The sequence below is a fragment of the Astatotilapia calliptera genome, chromosome 19 (genome assembly GCF_900246225.1).
Source record: "Astatotilapia calliptera chromosome 19, fAstCal1.2, whole genome shotgun sequence".
NCBI lineage: Eukaryota > Metazoa > Chordata > Actinopteri > Cichliformes > Cichlidae > Astatotilapia > Astatotilapia calliptera.
In genome coordinates, this window is record NC_039320.1 from 15,487,590 (window position 1) to 15,503,564 (window position 15,975).

The 15,975-nt window shown below is 36.1% G+C and overlaps 3 gene segments (V, D, J or C); all 3 read left to right on the top strand.

The window, feature by feature from the left end:
- Positions 1–1,683: 1,683 nt before the first annotated feature.
- On the top strand, positions 1,684–2,346 carry LOC113011537 (T-cell receptor alpha chain V region RL-5-like). The segment is given in 2 exon segments: positions 1,684–1,824; positions 1,904–2,346. Coding segments are annotated over 2 exon segments (360 nt in total).
- A 1,498-nt stretch (positions 2,347–3,844) lies between these two features.
- Positions 3,845–4,725, top strand: LOC113011539 (T-cell receptor beta chain V region C5-like). The segment is given in 2 exon segments: positions 3,845–4,175; positions 4,249–4,725. Coding segments are annotated over 2 exon segments (360 nt in total).
- A 700-nt stretch (positions 4,726–5,425) lies between these two features.
- On the top strand, positions 5,426–15,422 carry LOC113011540 (T-cell receptor beta chain C region-like). The segment is given in 8 exon segments: positions 5,426–5,477; positions 5,585–5,863; positions 8,812–8,820; positions 11,423–11,461; positions 14,323–14,685; positions 14,801–14,824; positions 14,929–15,035; positions 15,134–15,422. Coding segments are annotated over 8 exon segments (891 nt in total).
- The last annotated feature ends 553 nt before the right edge of the window (positions 15,423–15,975 follow it).

Consider the following 15,975-nt stretch of genomic DNA (forward strand, 5'->3'; position numbering starts at 1 on the left):
GTACAATTAATTTATTTTTAATATCAGAAAAATGCTAATAACTAATATCAAATTTGTCTTACACAAATAATAAGTGTACAGAAGCAGATAAAAGTCATGTGCTTCTGGTGTACACCAAAAGAGATTAAGCCATGCAGTATTTTTGTAGGTAATAAATTTGTTTATAAATCCAAATTTTGCATCACCATCTCCCCTCACTCTGTATGGAGGTGCATAATTCATTTAATACGGGACAAAGACATTGGGTTTGAAACTTTTACTGGATATAGAATTATGAAAAGAGCATGCAATAAACTGACTGATCATAAATAAAAGTATCAAAAACCAGGATGAAAACAGGAAAGGTGGCTTGCAGAAATCAACATTAGTTCATTTACCAGTAAAGTGATATAAACTGCCCCCTTGAGACCTGCAAGCAGCACTGTCACAGTACACTGGGGAGAGGATAATTAAGCTGCAGTTGGTTTGGTGGCCACTGGGAGACTGTTGCTGTAAAAAGGAAGCTGTGGAAAACTGTGGGTTGATGACATCTTGTTACAGAAGCTTTGACTGCAGCAGTTCAATAAGTTTCATCAGTGCTGTGACTGTTGTAAATATAAATGCAGAAAATTAATAATTTTTATGTTTTGTTATAAAAATGAATCTCCTCTTGTTTGTGCTTTTTATATCCACTGGTAAGAGCATTTATACTTATATTAGATAACTGTAATGTCTCTGGTAATTCTTCTTTATATTTTTCACTGAATTTGCTGATTTTGCCTTTGTTTTCTCTGTTTTCTTGTTTTACAGATTTCTCCCGGGGTGTTAAAATTGACCAGCCTCAATTCATATTAAGCAGTAAAGGATCTGCATTTGTGACTCTGAAATGTGAACAAGATGACAGACAACATTACTACTTGTACTGGTACAAACAAAGCAGCAGTGGGAAACTGGAGTTAGTGGCATATTCTACTGGTCAAGATAACTCGTTCATTGAAGCGCCTTTTGAAAAAATGAAGTACACCATGTCTCGGCCTTCCTTGCTTAACTCCACTCTGCAGCTACACCTTGTTGAGCCTGAAGACACGGCTCTGTACTACTGTGCTTCTAGTAGAACACAGTGGTTCAGGAAGCCTGAGCAGCTAAACAACAACCTCGGTGGGAAAAAAAAAATCGCTACATGATGGGAGGATGGATAAATAGAAAGGCTTGTATCTGTAACTCTGATAGCCTCTTAAAATAAATTTCAGAGATATACCAATGTGACATTATAGGCCAAAAGAAATCTTATGAACAATAATAAAGAACATTTACTGACACATATAAAGTACAAGAACTGCCTGTGCAAAGTTCAGTCATGTCTCTGCATCACCACAAAGCTGATCTGTTCAGATAAGTGAGCAGGTGTTGGTGCAGTAAAGATATTTTACTACGTTCAGTATTGTTTTCATGACATAAAATAAAATTATGCCATTTAATTATTTGCTACTACAAGCTGGATTTGCACCTTTTGGATGATATTTCTCATATTCTTTAAATTATTTTCAAAATCAGTAAATAATTTTCAACGGCCACGAAGGAACATGTGCATCAAGGGACACGTGAGCAGTTTTAAGGAGGCAGGAATGAAGGGGTGTGGTGTAAAGAAGAGAGAGGATATAACTCAACATGTATAAGTTTGTTAGACACGAGCGGCATGTAAATGTTCAACCGCAGAGATGTTAGTTTTGTAATTTTGCTGTGAAAGCAGTTTATTGTGTGATTTCACATATCTACATTTAGGTTTACTTTCTAGAATGCCTCCAGCTCTGTACACATTTGGATTTATACTCGTGGTCCTTACAAGTAAGCTTAACAGTTTTGTCTTTTTTTGTTGAATTGCAATGCTCAAATTCACCTCACGTCACCTTTGTTTTTCTCACAGAAAAAGTGGAGAGTGTTACCTTTGAACAGTCGTCTGCTCAAGTTGTGAACAAAGGGACTGAGGAGCTCAGGATTAACTGCAGTCATGATGACAGCAACTTACAAGTAATGCTGTGGTACCAGCACAAGCAGAGTGATCAGGCAATGAGCCTCATTGGGTACACAGTACCCCAGAGTAAACCAAACTATGAGAGCCAGTTCACAGACCGGTTTGAGATAAAAAGAGACAACACAGTGAAAGGCTCTCTGATCATCAAAAGCCTTAATCTGTCAGACTCAGCTGTGTATTTCTGTGCTGCCAGCACACGGTGACGTGTTTCATATCCCTGCTATACTAAAAACCTCTGATAGAAAACTAATGACAAAGGCACAAAAACTTCCAAAAATGGGTTCAGGGTTTAGCATGAGCAGCTACACCATGTTCTGGTACAGACAGAACCATCATGGAGCTCCAATCAAGTTCCTTATGAGGGAATACGAGAAACCGTTGGGACACTTAGAGTCATTTATCGATACATCCAAAAACAACTTCTCTCCACAAATAACTGAGCTGCATATGAATGACAGCAGCACCTACTACTGTGCTGCCAGTCACAGTATTTTTGTAGGTAATAAATTTGTTTATAAATCCAAATTTTGCATCACCATCTCCCCTCACTCTGTATGGAGGTGCATAATTAATTCAATATGGGACAAAAACGGTGAGTTCGAAGCTTTTACTGGGTATAAAATTATGAAAAGAGCATGCAATAAACTGACTGATCATAAATAAAAGTATCAAAAACCAGGATGAAAACAGGAAAGGTGGCTTGCAGAAATCAACATTAGTTCATTTACCAGTAAAGTGATATAAACTGCCCCCTTGAGACCTGCAAGCAGCACTGTCACAGTACACTGGGGAGAGGATAATTAAGCTGCAGTTGGTTTGGTGGCCACTGGGAGACTGTTGCTGTAAAAGGAAGCTGTGGAAAACTGTGGGTTGATGACATCTTGTTACAGAAGCTTTGACTGCAGCAGTTCAATAAGTTTCATCAGTGCTGTGACTGTTGTAAATATAAATGCAGAAAATTAATAATTTTTATGTTTTGTTATAAAAATGAATCTCCTCTTGTTTGTGCTTTTTATATTCACTGGTAAGAGCATTTATACTTATATTAGATAACTGTAATGTCTCTGGTAATTCTTCTTTATATTTTTCACTGAATTTGCTGATTTTGCCTTTGTTTTCTGTGTTTTCTTGTTTTACAGATTTCTCCCGGGGTGTTAAAATTGACCAGCCTCAATTCATTTCAAGTCGTAAAGGATCTGCATTTGTGACTCTGAAATGTGAACAAGATGACAGACAACATTACTACTTGTACTGGTACAAACAAAGCAGCAGTGGGAAACTGGAGTTAGTGGCATATTCTACTGGTCAAGATAACTCGTTCATTGAAGCGCCTTTTGAAAAAATGAAGTACACCATGTCTCGGCGTTCTGTACTTAACTCCACTCTGCAGCTACACCTTGTTGAGCCTGAAGACACGGCTCTGTACTACTGTGCTTCTAGTAGAACACAGTGGTTCAGGAAGCCTGAGCAGCTAAACAACAACCTCTGTGAAAAAAATCGCTACATGATGGGAGGATGGATAAATAGAAAGGCTTGTATCTGTAACTCTGATAGCCTCTTAAAATAAATTTCAGAGATATACCAATGTGACATTATAGGCCAAAAGAAATCTTATGAACAATAATAAAGAACATTTACTGACACATATAAAGTACAAGAACTGCCTGTGCAAAGTTCAGTCATGTCTCTGCATCACCACAAAGCTGATCTGTTCAGATAAGTGAGCAGGTGTTGGTGCAGTAAAGATATTTTACTACGTTCAGTATTGTTTTCATGACATAAAATAAAATTATGCCATTTAATTATTTGCTACTACAAGCTGGATTTGCACCTTTTGGATGATATTTCTCATATTCTTTAAATTATTTTCAAAATCAGTAAATAATTTTCAACGGCCACGAAGGAACATGTGCATCAAGGGACACGTGAGCAGTTTTAAGGAGGCAGGAATGAAGGGGTGTGGTGTAAAGAAGAGAGAGGATATAACATGTATAGGTTTGTTAGACACGAGCGGCATGTAAATGTTTCACCTCCGAGATGTTAGTTTTGTAATTTTGCTGTGAAAGCAGTTTATTGTGTGATTTCACATATCTACATTTAGGTTTACTTTCTAGAATGCCTCCAGCTCTGTACACATTTGGATTTATACTCGTGGTCCTTACAAGTAAGCTTAACAGTTTTGTCTTTTTTTGTTGAATTGCAATGCTCAAATTCACCTCACTTTGTTTTTCTCACAGAAAAAGTGGAGAGTGTTACCTTTGAACAGTCGTCTGCTCAAGTTGTGAACAAAGGGACTGAGGAGCTCAGGATTAACTGCAGTCATGATGGCAACAGTTTACAAGTAATGCTGTGGTACCAGCACAAGCAGAGTGATCAGGCGATGAGCCTCATTGGGTACACAGTGCTTATGGGTGAACCAAACTATGAGAGCCAGTTCACAGACCGGTTTCAGATAAAAAGAGACAACACAGTGAAAGGCTCTCTGATCATCAAAAACGTTAATCTGTCAGACTCAGCTGTGTATTTCTGTGCTGCCAGCACACAGTGACGTGTTTCATATCCCTGCTATACTAAAAACCTCTGATAGAAAACTAATGACAGTGGCATAATGTTTTTTCTTTTTGGACGTTGAAACTGTTCATCTTTTTATCAGGGCAACATTGGGGTATAACAAATCTATGTATTCTTTATGAAGTGTAATGTACCTATACATATGTAACAAATTTCCCAGTTTAACTACATTTAAGTTAATTTCAGCTTTAGTCTTTTTATGTGAAAAACTTTTTCTATTTTTTTTCTCTATAAAATATGTGCTTCACAGTACAACAATGCTAATCTAGCTGTTTCTGTTCCAATGTTGTTGCTTTTTGTATGTCTGCTTTAATATTAATAAACAGTAAAATATATTAAAGTTCATGTGATCTTATAACTTCTGGCTACTTAGACTCGACAGACTTGATGCACACTGGTTTTGATGCAATGAGCTGTTTTTAAAGAATGATTTATTACTCTAATTATTTAGACAAAAAGTGTTTGCAAAGGAGTTTTTCAACTGTGGAAGTAGTCCTAAACCAAAACATCATAAGGGTGACATAATAAAGACTTTTTAAGCAAAACTTTCATGAGGTAATAAGACAAGATTCTCAATATATAAAGCAGTAATATTGAACATTACATTACTTTTTTAAAAAATGATTGTTTCCATTACCTTTGGTTTGTTAGGATTAAATATGTACACCTACACAATCAATTAAATGTCAATAAATATATGTCAACATTGTTTTCAAAATGGTCGTATTGAAGAAAATTGTAGATGATACGTCCCCCAAATCACGTGGTCGTGTGACCTCATGATGCTTTTGTACTGAATACAGTGATGTTGCAACAGCTGCATCATTTCACTGGAGACAGCTCAATACTAACATGGTTGTCGCAGTTATTTACCTCTCGTTTTTTATTCACTCTGGTGGGTGTGTTGGCTGTGTATTTACTCACACTTTATTTACTGCCTAATAAGTGACAAATCTGAGTAAATTCACTTTTTTTCTCTGTGTTCTCTACCATGGCTTCTAGGTCTGACTGTTGTTGTTCTTCAGTCTGAAGATCAAACGTCTGACCCAGGGAGAACATTGATGCTGGAGTGCAAAATGGGTTCAGGGTTCAGCATGAGTGGCTACACCATGCTCTGGTACAGACAGAACCACCACGGAGCTCCAATCGAGTTCCTTGTAAAAGAATATGATAAACCTGTGGGACGCTTAGAGTCATTTCTCGATGCATCCAAAAACCTCTTCTCTCTACAAATAACTGAGCTGCATATCAATGACAGCAGCACCTATTACTGTGCTGCCAGTCACAGTGATACACACAGACCAGACACTGATACACATAACCACCCTGTCTGTCACAGATGGCATAAAGCAGGAAGGGGCTGTGGCTTGTTTGGTTGTAAAAGTCAGAGCACCTTTGTCCTGGTGGAAGCATAAGTTTTAAATAGAACAGACTTAAGCTCTTCAAATGTATGTAGAAATATGTAGAAATTCTAGAACATTTACATGGATTTATTTTTGATATCAGATCAATGAAATGTAACGACAGAAATCTGTCAGCATTGTTTCACATTTTTCAAAGCCATCCAATGGAGCATAACAGAGTCTTCACCACGACAACTGTGGGGATCAGGGCCTCATGTTTGACATCCCTGAACAAGAACTTCTGTGTGTTAGCAACAAAAGCGATTAGACCACGCAGTCATTATTGGAGATAATAGCTTTTTTGTAAATCCCAGCTTGGCATCACCATCTGCCCTCACTCTGTACGCAGATGCACAATTTATCCAATACAGGATACAAAAAAGGGAAGAGAATTAACATAAGTGCAGTCTATGTAGTTAGCAGATACAGTGGTTAGTGATAAAAACTGCCCCCTTGAGTCCTGCAAGCAGCACTGTCTCATTACTCTGAAGAAATTAAATTAAGCTGCAGTTGGCTTGGTGGCCACTGGGATATGGTTGCTGTGAAAATGAACCCCTTCAGATTGTCTGAATGAAAAACTGTGGGTTGATGACATCTTGTTTCAGAAGCTTTAACTGCAGCAGTTCAATAAGTTGCATCAGTGCTGTGCCTGCTCAGCCTGTTAGAAATACAAATGCAGAAAGATATATTTTATTTGAAATAATTTAATAACTGTAAAAATGAATTTCCTCCCATTTGTGCTTTTTATATTCACTGGTAAGAACATTTATACTTATATTAGATAACTGTAATATCTCTGGTAATTCCTCATCATATTTTTTTCACTTAATTTGTTGATTTGTGTCTTTGTTTCCAGATTTCTCCCGGGGTGTTAAAATTGATCAGCCTCAGTTTATTTTCAGCTATGAAGGAACCGCAAATGTGACCCTGGATTGTAAACAAGATGACAGTGACTATTACTACATGTACTGGTACAGACAAAGCAGCAGTGGGAAACTGGAGTTAGTGACATATTCTCTTAGTAAAGATTCTTGGAACATTGAAGCTCCTTTTAAAAATTCACAGTACACCATGTCTCGGCCTTCCGTGCTTGAATCCACCCTGAAGATACACCTCGTTGGGGCTGGAGACACGGCTCTGTATTACTGTGCTTCCAGTATAGCACAGTGGTTCAGGAAGCCTGAGTAGCTAAACAACAACCTCAATGAAAAAAACACGACGAGTTGGGGAAGATGGATAAATAGGAATGATTATGTGTTTAACTCTGATGATCCCTTAAAATGAATTTAAAGGAAATACCAATATGACATGAACAGATACAATCATTTTTATAAAAAACAAATAAATAACCTTTATAAATACACATAAAGTACAAGAACTGCCATTTCACAGTTCAGTCATGTCCCTGCATCACCACAACGCTGATCTGTTCAGATAAGTGAGCAGGTGTTGGTACAGTAAAGATATTTTACTACATTCAGTATTATCCTCACAAACAGTTTGTTATCAACATCCACGTGCTTTAGTTTCTACTTCATTCATTTATTTATTTTGGTGTGTTCGGTTTGATTGGATCAAGTTCAGAAGATTATCACACACTGACCTCTACTGGGTTTATACGGGATAACAATTAATCCAAATAAAGTGCAATTTATACTAAATATTATAGCTACTGTACACATGCTCTCATAAAATGCTTATAGTTTGCACTATTAAGTCTGTTCTTAATGAAATTTTAGGTTTAAACATGAGAACAATTCTTGTGCTGCTAATTATTTACTCATCCTTAAATGTCAAACATGTAAATATACATCAGCTTTTACACACTGAACTGATGGGATGTTTGAATATATAATTAAGTTCTGGAATGTTCCAAAATACATCATAAAAGTTAGCAATAAATTAGAAATTTGAATAAGAATAATTGAAATGTAAGGTATTATAAGGTAAGTATAGCCCAGGCTAATTTGCAGTGGAGCAAATGTAACTAAATAAATATATTTAGACATAAATACCGTTTTAAGGACATAACTACGTTACTCAGTATGTGATTACTTTAGTTAGCTCAAACTTATGTTGTGTAAAATATATCAAATAAATATTTTTTACATCAGTATCTACATACAATTTTATATTATTATGAAATGGCTCATTGTGTTCTTGACTATAACTATTATCTTACAATTCACTTCAGAATAATAACCTTTGCTCTTTTATTTCTATGATTCTATATCCACACAATCCAATATTATGTTATAATTTGTCAAAATGTCCTTTCAGTTATACAAACTATATCATTTATGTGACAAATTTACTCTTATGAACTCGACTAGACAGCAGAAGTTCATCCAGAAACAATGAGATTTTAATTTACTGGTATTACTGGTATCAAATACTTAGTGCTTGGTTGTTTTGCATACCATGCTTTTATAGCATTCTATGCGGGGTCTTATCTGAAGGTTACAGTTACCAAAATGCGTGAGCATCCATTTATAGTATTTCTCATCTTGCTTGCCAATAACTGATTGGATAAAGCGCTGTGACCACCAGAGATGTCACTTCCTCTGAGCAACTACAAACACAAATAAAAAAGTCTCTTTGTGTTTTTTCTGCCCTCCCTTCCTGCTTCTTTTCTTAGCTGTCACAGAAATAGCAGCAGTCAGGTTGGAGCGCGTTCAGCCGTCAGTCAGCCCGACCTGCACAGCTGCGCTCACAGGCAGACAGAGATGGAGGCTGAGATAGGGAGAAGCGGGGTGGGGGAAGGAGAGAGGAGAGAACGAAAAAGACGCAAGGTTTTTGTGTGATGCTTTTTCACCGTGGGGACAGGGGGCCACGGTGATACAATCCCATAGAGCCGTCGTACAAAAACCTCCTCCCATTAAAATGCATTGTGAAGACTGCTACATGCAACTTAAAACGTCGTTAGAGCGGAAAAATCACTAATCTGAAGGTGTCTGGGATGGAGGAACACTTTGGTAGTGAAAACCTATTCCTAAGAAGAAATTTTAATGGGAAATAAGTTTTTAAAGACTTGCAATTCATATTTGCAGCCGTTGGATGTTTGTATTGTTATCTCAACAAACACAAAACAAATTTGGTCATTGTAAAGATCACCCTCCATGTTTAAAGTGTTTAAAGATCACCTGGATTATTAGAATATGTGTAAACTGGATGTTTCTGTAAAGTTTTGAGAGTTTTTGGCAGAGGAGGCCTACAGCGTGACTCTGGAGCTGAAGCTTACTTTGGAAAAGGAACAAAACTCACTGTTTTAGGTAAGTTGGATATCTCAAAGCTTTGATTCGTCCTATTACACAGAAATTGGTGTAAATGCTGGTTTGACAGTGAAGGAAAATTCTGTTCTCATAAAAATCTAAAATATTGAGCTAAAAACGGAGCACTGTGACCTACAATAATCCTGCTTACTTTGGCCAAGGAACCAAGCTGACAGTTTTAGGTAAATATTCCACTTTACTTCCATTTTTTGACAAATATGACATTGGCTACAGCCTCAGTGTTAACATAAATGTTCATTAATAGTAACCTAAAGGTTATTCTGGTGTAAAAAGAGTTTCATGCTGAGTATTTTGCACTGTGACCAACACACAACCTGCTTACTTTGGCCAAGGAACCAAGCTGACAGTTTTAGGTAAATATTCCACTTTACTGTGGTGTTTTGTGAACTGTAAATTTGTTTAGAGCCATAACATTGACAGGGGTATTAGTAAAGATTGTCAAAGATTATTCTGATCAAAAACAGTTCTCTGAGATTTTGCACTGTGACCAACACCAACCTGTACTTGGCAAAGACCAAGCTGACAGTTTAGGTAATATTTCATTTTACTAGTTTTTTGAAAAATGGACTTTAACTATAACCATAGTATAAACAAGGTATCATGAGACTCATCCTTAGAGGGATTCGGATACAAAAACAGTTTCATGCTGAGTACACTGTGCCTACACTGACCTTTGGCAAAGGAACCAAGCTGACAGTTTTAGGTAAATATTCCACTTTACTGGGTTTTGTGAACTGTAATTGTTTAAGCCTAACATACAGGTATAGTAATATTGCAATTATTCTGATACAAAAAGAGTTTCATGCTGAGTATTTTGCACTGTGACCAACAACCAACCTGCTTACTTTGGCAAAGGAACCAAGCTGACAGTTTTAGGTAAATATTTCATTTTACTAGAATTTTTTGATAAATATGACTTTAACTATAACCATAGTATAAACAGAGGTATCCATGAAGACTATCCTTAGAGAGGATTCGGATACAAAAACAGTTTCATGCTGAGTATTTTGCACTGTGACCTACACTGAACCTGCTTACTTTGGCAAAGGAACCAAGCTGACAGTTTTAGGTAAATATTTCATTTTATTTCTGTGTTCTGATAAATGTACCTTTCATCAGAAGCTTAGTACTGACAGGATTATTAGTAAAGACAATCCTCAGAGATAATTCTTGTGCAAAAACAGTTTCTTGCTGAGTGTTTTTGCATTGTGTCAGGGCAGCGAAGCTTACTTTGGAAAAGGAACAAAACTGACTGTATTAGGTAAATATTTCATTTTATTTCTGTGTTCTGATGAATGTACCTTTATTCAGAAGCTTAGTACTGACAGGATTATTAGTAAAGACAATCCTCAGAGATAATTTTGGTTTCTTGCTGAGTGTTTTTGCACTGTGACAGACCAGCGAAGCTTACTTTGGAAAAGGAACAAAACTGACTGTATTAGGTAAATATTTCACTTTATTTCCGTGTTCCGAAAAATGTACCTTTCATCAGAGGCTTAGTATTGACAGGATTATAAGTAAACACAACCCTCAGGCGTGAAAAGAGTTTCATGCTGAGTATTTTTGCACTGTGACAATGCTAACGAAGCTTACTTTGGCCAAGGAACCAAACTGACAGTTTTAGGTAAATATTTCACTTTATTTCCGTGTTTTGATAAATGCAATTTTGATTAGAGCCTTAGTGTTGTCAGAAGTATTATCAAAGACGTTTGTCAAAGGTTATTCTGGAACAAAAAGGGTTTCATGCTGAGTATTTTGCACTGTGAACACTGGCAATCCTGCTTACTTTGGCCAAGGAACCAAACTGACAGTTTTAGGTAAATATTTCACTTTTTCCTCTGTGTTGGATGAATATTGGTTTGTTTAGAGGATTAGTAAAAGTGCTGGCAGAAGTATGAGCAAAGATTATTCCCAAAGAGAAGTGTGGTAGAGAAAGAGTTTCATGCTGAGTATTTTGCACTGTGACAAACAGCGAAGCTTACTTTGGAAAAGGAACCAAACTGACTGTATTAGGTAAGTAAAGCATGGAAATAACCAAATAAATACATGAAGATGTTCAAGGGTGAAGCTGCAAAAATAAGTTTAAGGAGCTCAGATGTTTAGAGTGCTTTTTGACATTAAGCCTGAGCGCTGTGTCAATAGAGAAGCTTATTTCGGTCAGGGAACAAAACTGACTGTTCTTGGTAAGTAAAACTTTTCTCTCACATGAATTCAACACAGAAATAATTAAAACATGTTAAAGGGCAGCTGTTGCTTCAGATTTTTTTTTCTTAATAGTAGCTTAAATGCTTAAAGAAGCAAAGTGAAAGAAGCATCGTGATGTTTTGAGCACAGATTAAGTTCACTGTGCCTCTGGTGGTTATGAAGCTTTCTTCGGTGGAGGAACAAAATTAACTGTTTTAGGTAAGAAAGAAAAATTATACATAAAGTTTGTAATAAGATTTGGGCCAGAGGAATAACTAATATAAAAAACTTTCTTACATGAGCAGCTTGGTAACAAACTTACTGTACTTGGACTCGTTATAGTCTGAGCTCAGTGCTTTTTGTTCAGAAGCTTAAACACTGTGCCAATTATGAAGCTTATTTCGGCCAGGGAACAAAACTGACTGTTCTTGGTAAGTGAAAAATCTAAATGTCTTTTCATAAACATAGTTAAACTAGTTAAAGCTGACAAAAGTGTTTCAGTAAGGTGTTTGGCATTTAAACTGGTAAAAACAACAACAACAATAAAACATGAGTGCAGCACATTTAGACATTTTACTTTAAAGAAAAATAAAAGGAAACTTCATTATTTTATGAAGAGACCAAAAAATGAAGATGCAAAGTAGAAACAGCATGTTGGGCTGTTTTGAGCACTAATTAACTTCACTGTGACTCTGGTGGTGCTTTAGAGGCTTACTTTGGTGGAGGAACAAAATTAACTGTTTTAGGTAAGAAATAAAAACTATATATGAGTATATGTATGTCTGCAGTAAGGTCTTGGATACATGAATCCAAACATGTTATTTTAGTTATCCCTGGAGTGGAGTCTTTTTTGAACAAGCTTAATATGTTTGAGTTCTCTGTAGTCTCAGCTCAGGGCTTTTTGCTCTGAGGTTTAAATGCTGTGTCAGAACGAAGCTTATTTCGGGCAGGGAACAAAACTAACTGTTCTTGGTAAGTGACGAATCAAAATTTATTCTTATAAATGTTACAAAACAAAAAACAATTAAAGAATAAGTGTTGCCTGAAAAAACAAACATTTTGTTTCATATTAAATTTGTAAAAACTTAAAAGAGCAGTGCAGCATATGTGGGATTTTTAACTTAAAGAAAAGCAACATTTGGTTTATTAAAAGCAAGCAAAGAATTAAGGAGCAAAGCAGAAGCAGCATGTGTTGAGCTGTTTTGAGCAGTGATCAGGTGCACTGTGACTCTGGTGCTTCAGAGGCTCACTTTGGTGGAGGAACAAAATTAACTGTTTTAGGTAAGAAAACATTTTAAAGGTCACTAAATAAAGTTGAGGACTGATTTTGTTAAGCTGCCTCTAAAACTTTAAAATCACACCAAAAACTCATGTAGCTAAAGTCAAAGTCTTTACATGTAAAAATTGACAGTTGAAATAATTACCATGTGGCAAAGCTAAAGAGAGGCACTAGAAAGGGTTTTTGTCACAGTACAAAGTCTCTGTGCTCCTACAACGAGGCTTACTTTGGAGCTGGAACTAAACTCACTGTTTTAGGTAAGAAAACTTCCAACAAAAATCAGCTGGGCTTTACTCTCATGGTGTTTATATGTTGGTTGAATGAGAACATTTAGTATATGTTTCATTTATTTATTTACCTTTATGTTATGGTAGTGAAAAAAGTGGGCAATCGTTAAAGTTTAAAAGTAATTTATGTAGAAGTTTTCTTGTGCCAGGAGAAAAAAGTGTTATCAGTGTTCTCCAGTTAAAGTACTGTGCCTATGAAACATTTGGCTCTGCGCCCAGAATATTGTTCTCACACTCAGTTCTTATCAGCTCTGTGAAATACTGTGAGTTTCCAGTCAGAAGCTTATTTTGGAGCTGGAACTAAACTCACGGTTTTAGGTAAGAGTGCAAAGATGGATTAACATTAAAGTAATAATTTCTGATGAAATATTCATTGGGATCCTTCTGTAAATTAGTTGGTTTTAATGTCTGTTATTTTAGATTTGTGCATTTCCAAAATTAATTCTCTTGCATGGTCAAAATTTGCGTAATAATGCTACAAGCAGATGATTTTCCTCAGGTCTTTTCTATATGTTTGGGTGTAAAAGTTGTTTAACACTGAAAAAGAGAACAAAGACAGACAGCAGCTTTCTAGAGCAGTTTTTTCTACAGCAGTTTATCAGTGTGAACAACTACGACCCTGCTTACTTTGGCAGTGGCACCAAACTCACAGTACTGGGTAAGAAAGTGACAAAATAGTGCATAAATACTTGTTTTTAGAGATGTAAAGATGTCGTCATCCATGCTGTAAACCTTTAAATTGCATTTTAATGAGTAAACATCTCAAAATGTGTCAGAAAATCTGTGATATTTGGAAAAAAAAAAACGGCCTCAAGTCTGGAAGAATATTTGTGTTATGGAACAGCTGGCAGAAAAGTGCAGTTTGTTTCATCAAAAAGTGATTTAAATTGCACATGGCAGAGTAATCGTTTTGTATGTGAACTAACAAATGCTGTAGAAAAAATAAGCTTGAGGTGAATCCAAGTGTTCTAAGTCTTGTGAGTTTTTGTGGCTGTGACTTGGCATTGTGCTCAGGCACTTATCCTCCTTATTTTGGAGAGGGAACCAAGCTAACAGTTCTGGGTAAGATCACCACAATAATTTAGTAATAAAGAAAATGTGAGTTTTGTAATCTGAATTAATCCTTTGTGTTAATATGTGTGGGAAAAAAGTTCTCCTGGATGTTTTTGTGCATTAATTGTAATGTTTGCCTGGCATGTGCACGAGACTTGGGTGTCTTACATTTGTTGTAGATCTAAAGGCAGTTTTAGTCATGTGTGTTAATGTGATTCTTCTTTGTCCTTTGTCCTTGCAGAAGAAAACAGTAAAATCACTCCACCACAAGTAAAAATACTGAGACCTTCAAAACATGAGTGCAGAAACAGCAAAGACAAAAAAAGAAAGAAGACCCTCGTTTGTGTGGCCTCTGGTTTCTACCCTGACCATGTCAAAGTGTATTGGCAAATGAATGGGAAAAATGTCACTGATGGTGTGGCAACAGATGAAGCTGCGCTTGAAGGAAAAGATGACAACAACCAGACCGTGTACAAAATCACCAGCAGGCTGAGAGTCTATGCCAAACAATGGGAAAATCCTGACAATACCTTTAAATGCGTTGTCAATTTCTTCAGTGGCACTGTATATACAGATTATTCAGATTTTATTGACGGAGATACGGGTAAATTCTTGTGGAACTTAATCGTCTTGCTCTTATATGCACATATTATATGCAAATCTTTTAATATTTCAGTCATCTGTTGTGAACTAATAATTTCTTCTTTTTTTTCAAACAGCTGAGACAAATTCTATATCAAGAGGTAAATATTATAGATTATTCCTTCAGTGAATCAGTTCTAGCATGATTGTCATCACTTGGAAATATAGAAGCTGTGTTGTATCACTAAATATTTCTTATTTACAGAGAAGTATTTGACAACTACACAAAATTTCAAGGTCGTCTACAGCGTGCTTACTGTCAAGAGCTGTGCCTATGGAGCTTTCGTTGGATTTTTGGTGTGGAGGCTTCAGGTTTGTCCAAATCTTGTCCAAAAAAATTGTCTCTCTCTATAATAATAACAGTAACACAAATGACTTATTACTCTCTGCGTTCTTTCTATGTTTTGCAGCGTTTTGGTGGAAAGCGGAAGTACTGAGAGCTGAGCTGAAGCCTCAAAAAATAACTCTGGGACATGAGTTACCTTGCTCTCTGTAAATATCGTTCACAAACAGTCTATTGTTAAAGTGCACACTGTTAATCACCTGTTCAAGTTCTGCTGTGGATTTTTATGTGCTTATTTGTCTTTATATAATTAATAACTGCCTTTCAAATAGACTGATGTCAATTTCTTATACAAAGTGATTTTCTGTGTGTAACTTGATTTTCTACTTAATAAAAGTATGTTAGATTATTTTAAAGCTGTGTTGTTCTTGTGTAGTTTGCCCTGGAAATACTTTTTAAAGCTGTGAATCAGTCTTCATATCATAATATCAAACACTATTACTTAATTTGAAAAAGATAGGATGAGACAGGTGAATAATAATGTGTCATTTGATCAAACTTGTGAAGAATATCATCGCCTTTCTCTGGTTTTACATCTCAAGTTTTTCCAGAGATACTGTAAAATGTATTTTTCATCAACTAGCCTGTTTTCTGAGAAGTCGTCTATTTTCTCCCCCATAATCTTGAAACATCTCACCTCAGGAGAACTTCTTAAGATGGTTAATTTTACTCATAGCAGGATTTTCCATTCAGAAAACCGATGACTAAAAAGTGTCTGGTAAAATTTACTAGTAAATTTAAATTTCATCCAGTAATTTTCTTTACTTTTCTTGGAAATCAATTCACTTTTTGAGTCACCTTTTCCACAAACACAAACAGTGTGTGACAACATGCATTCCTTTCTTAAACAAAGAATATCTTTCTTTAGTTCAAACACGCTCTGTAGCAAAATAAGAACACGAGTCTAAC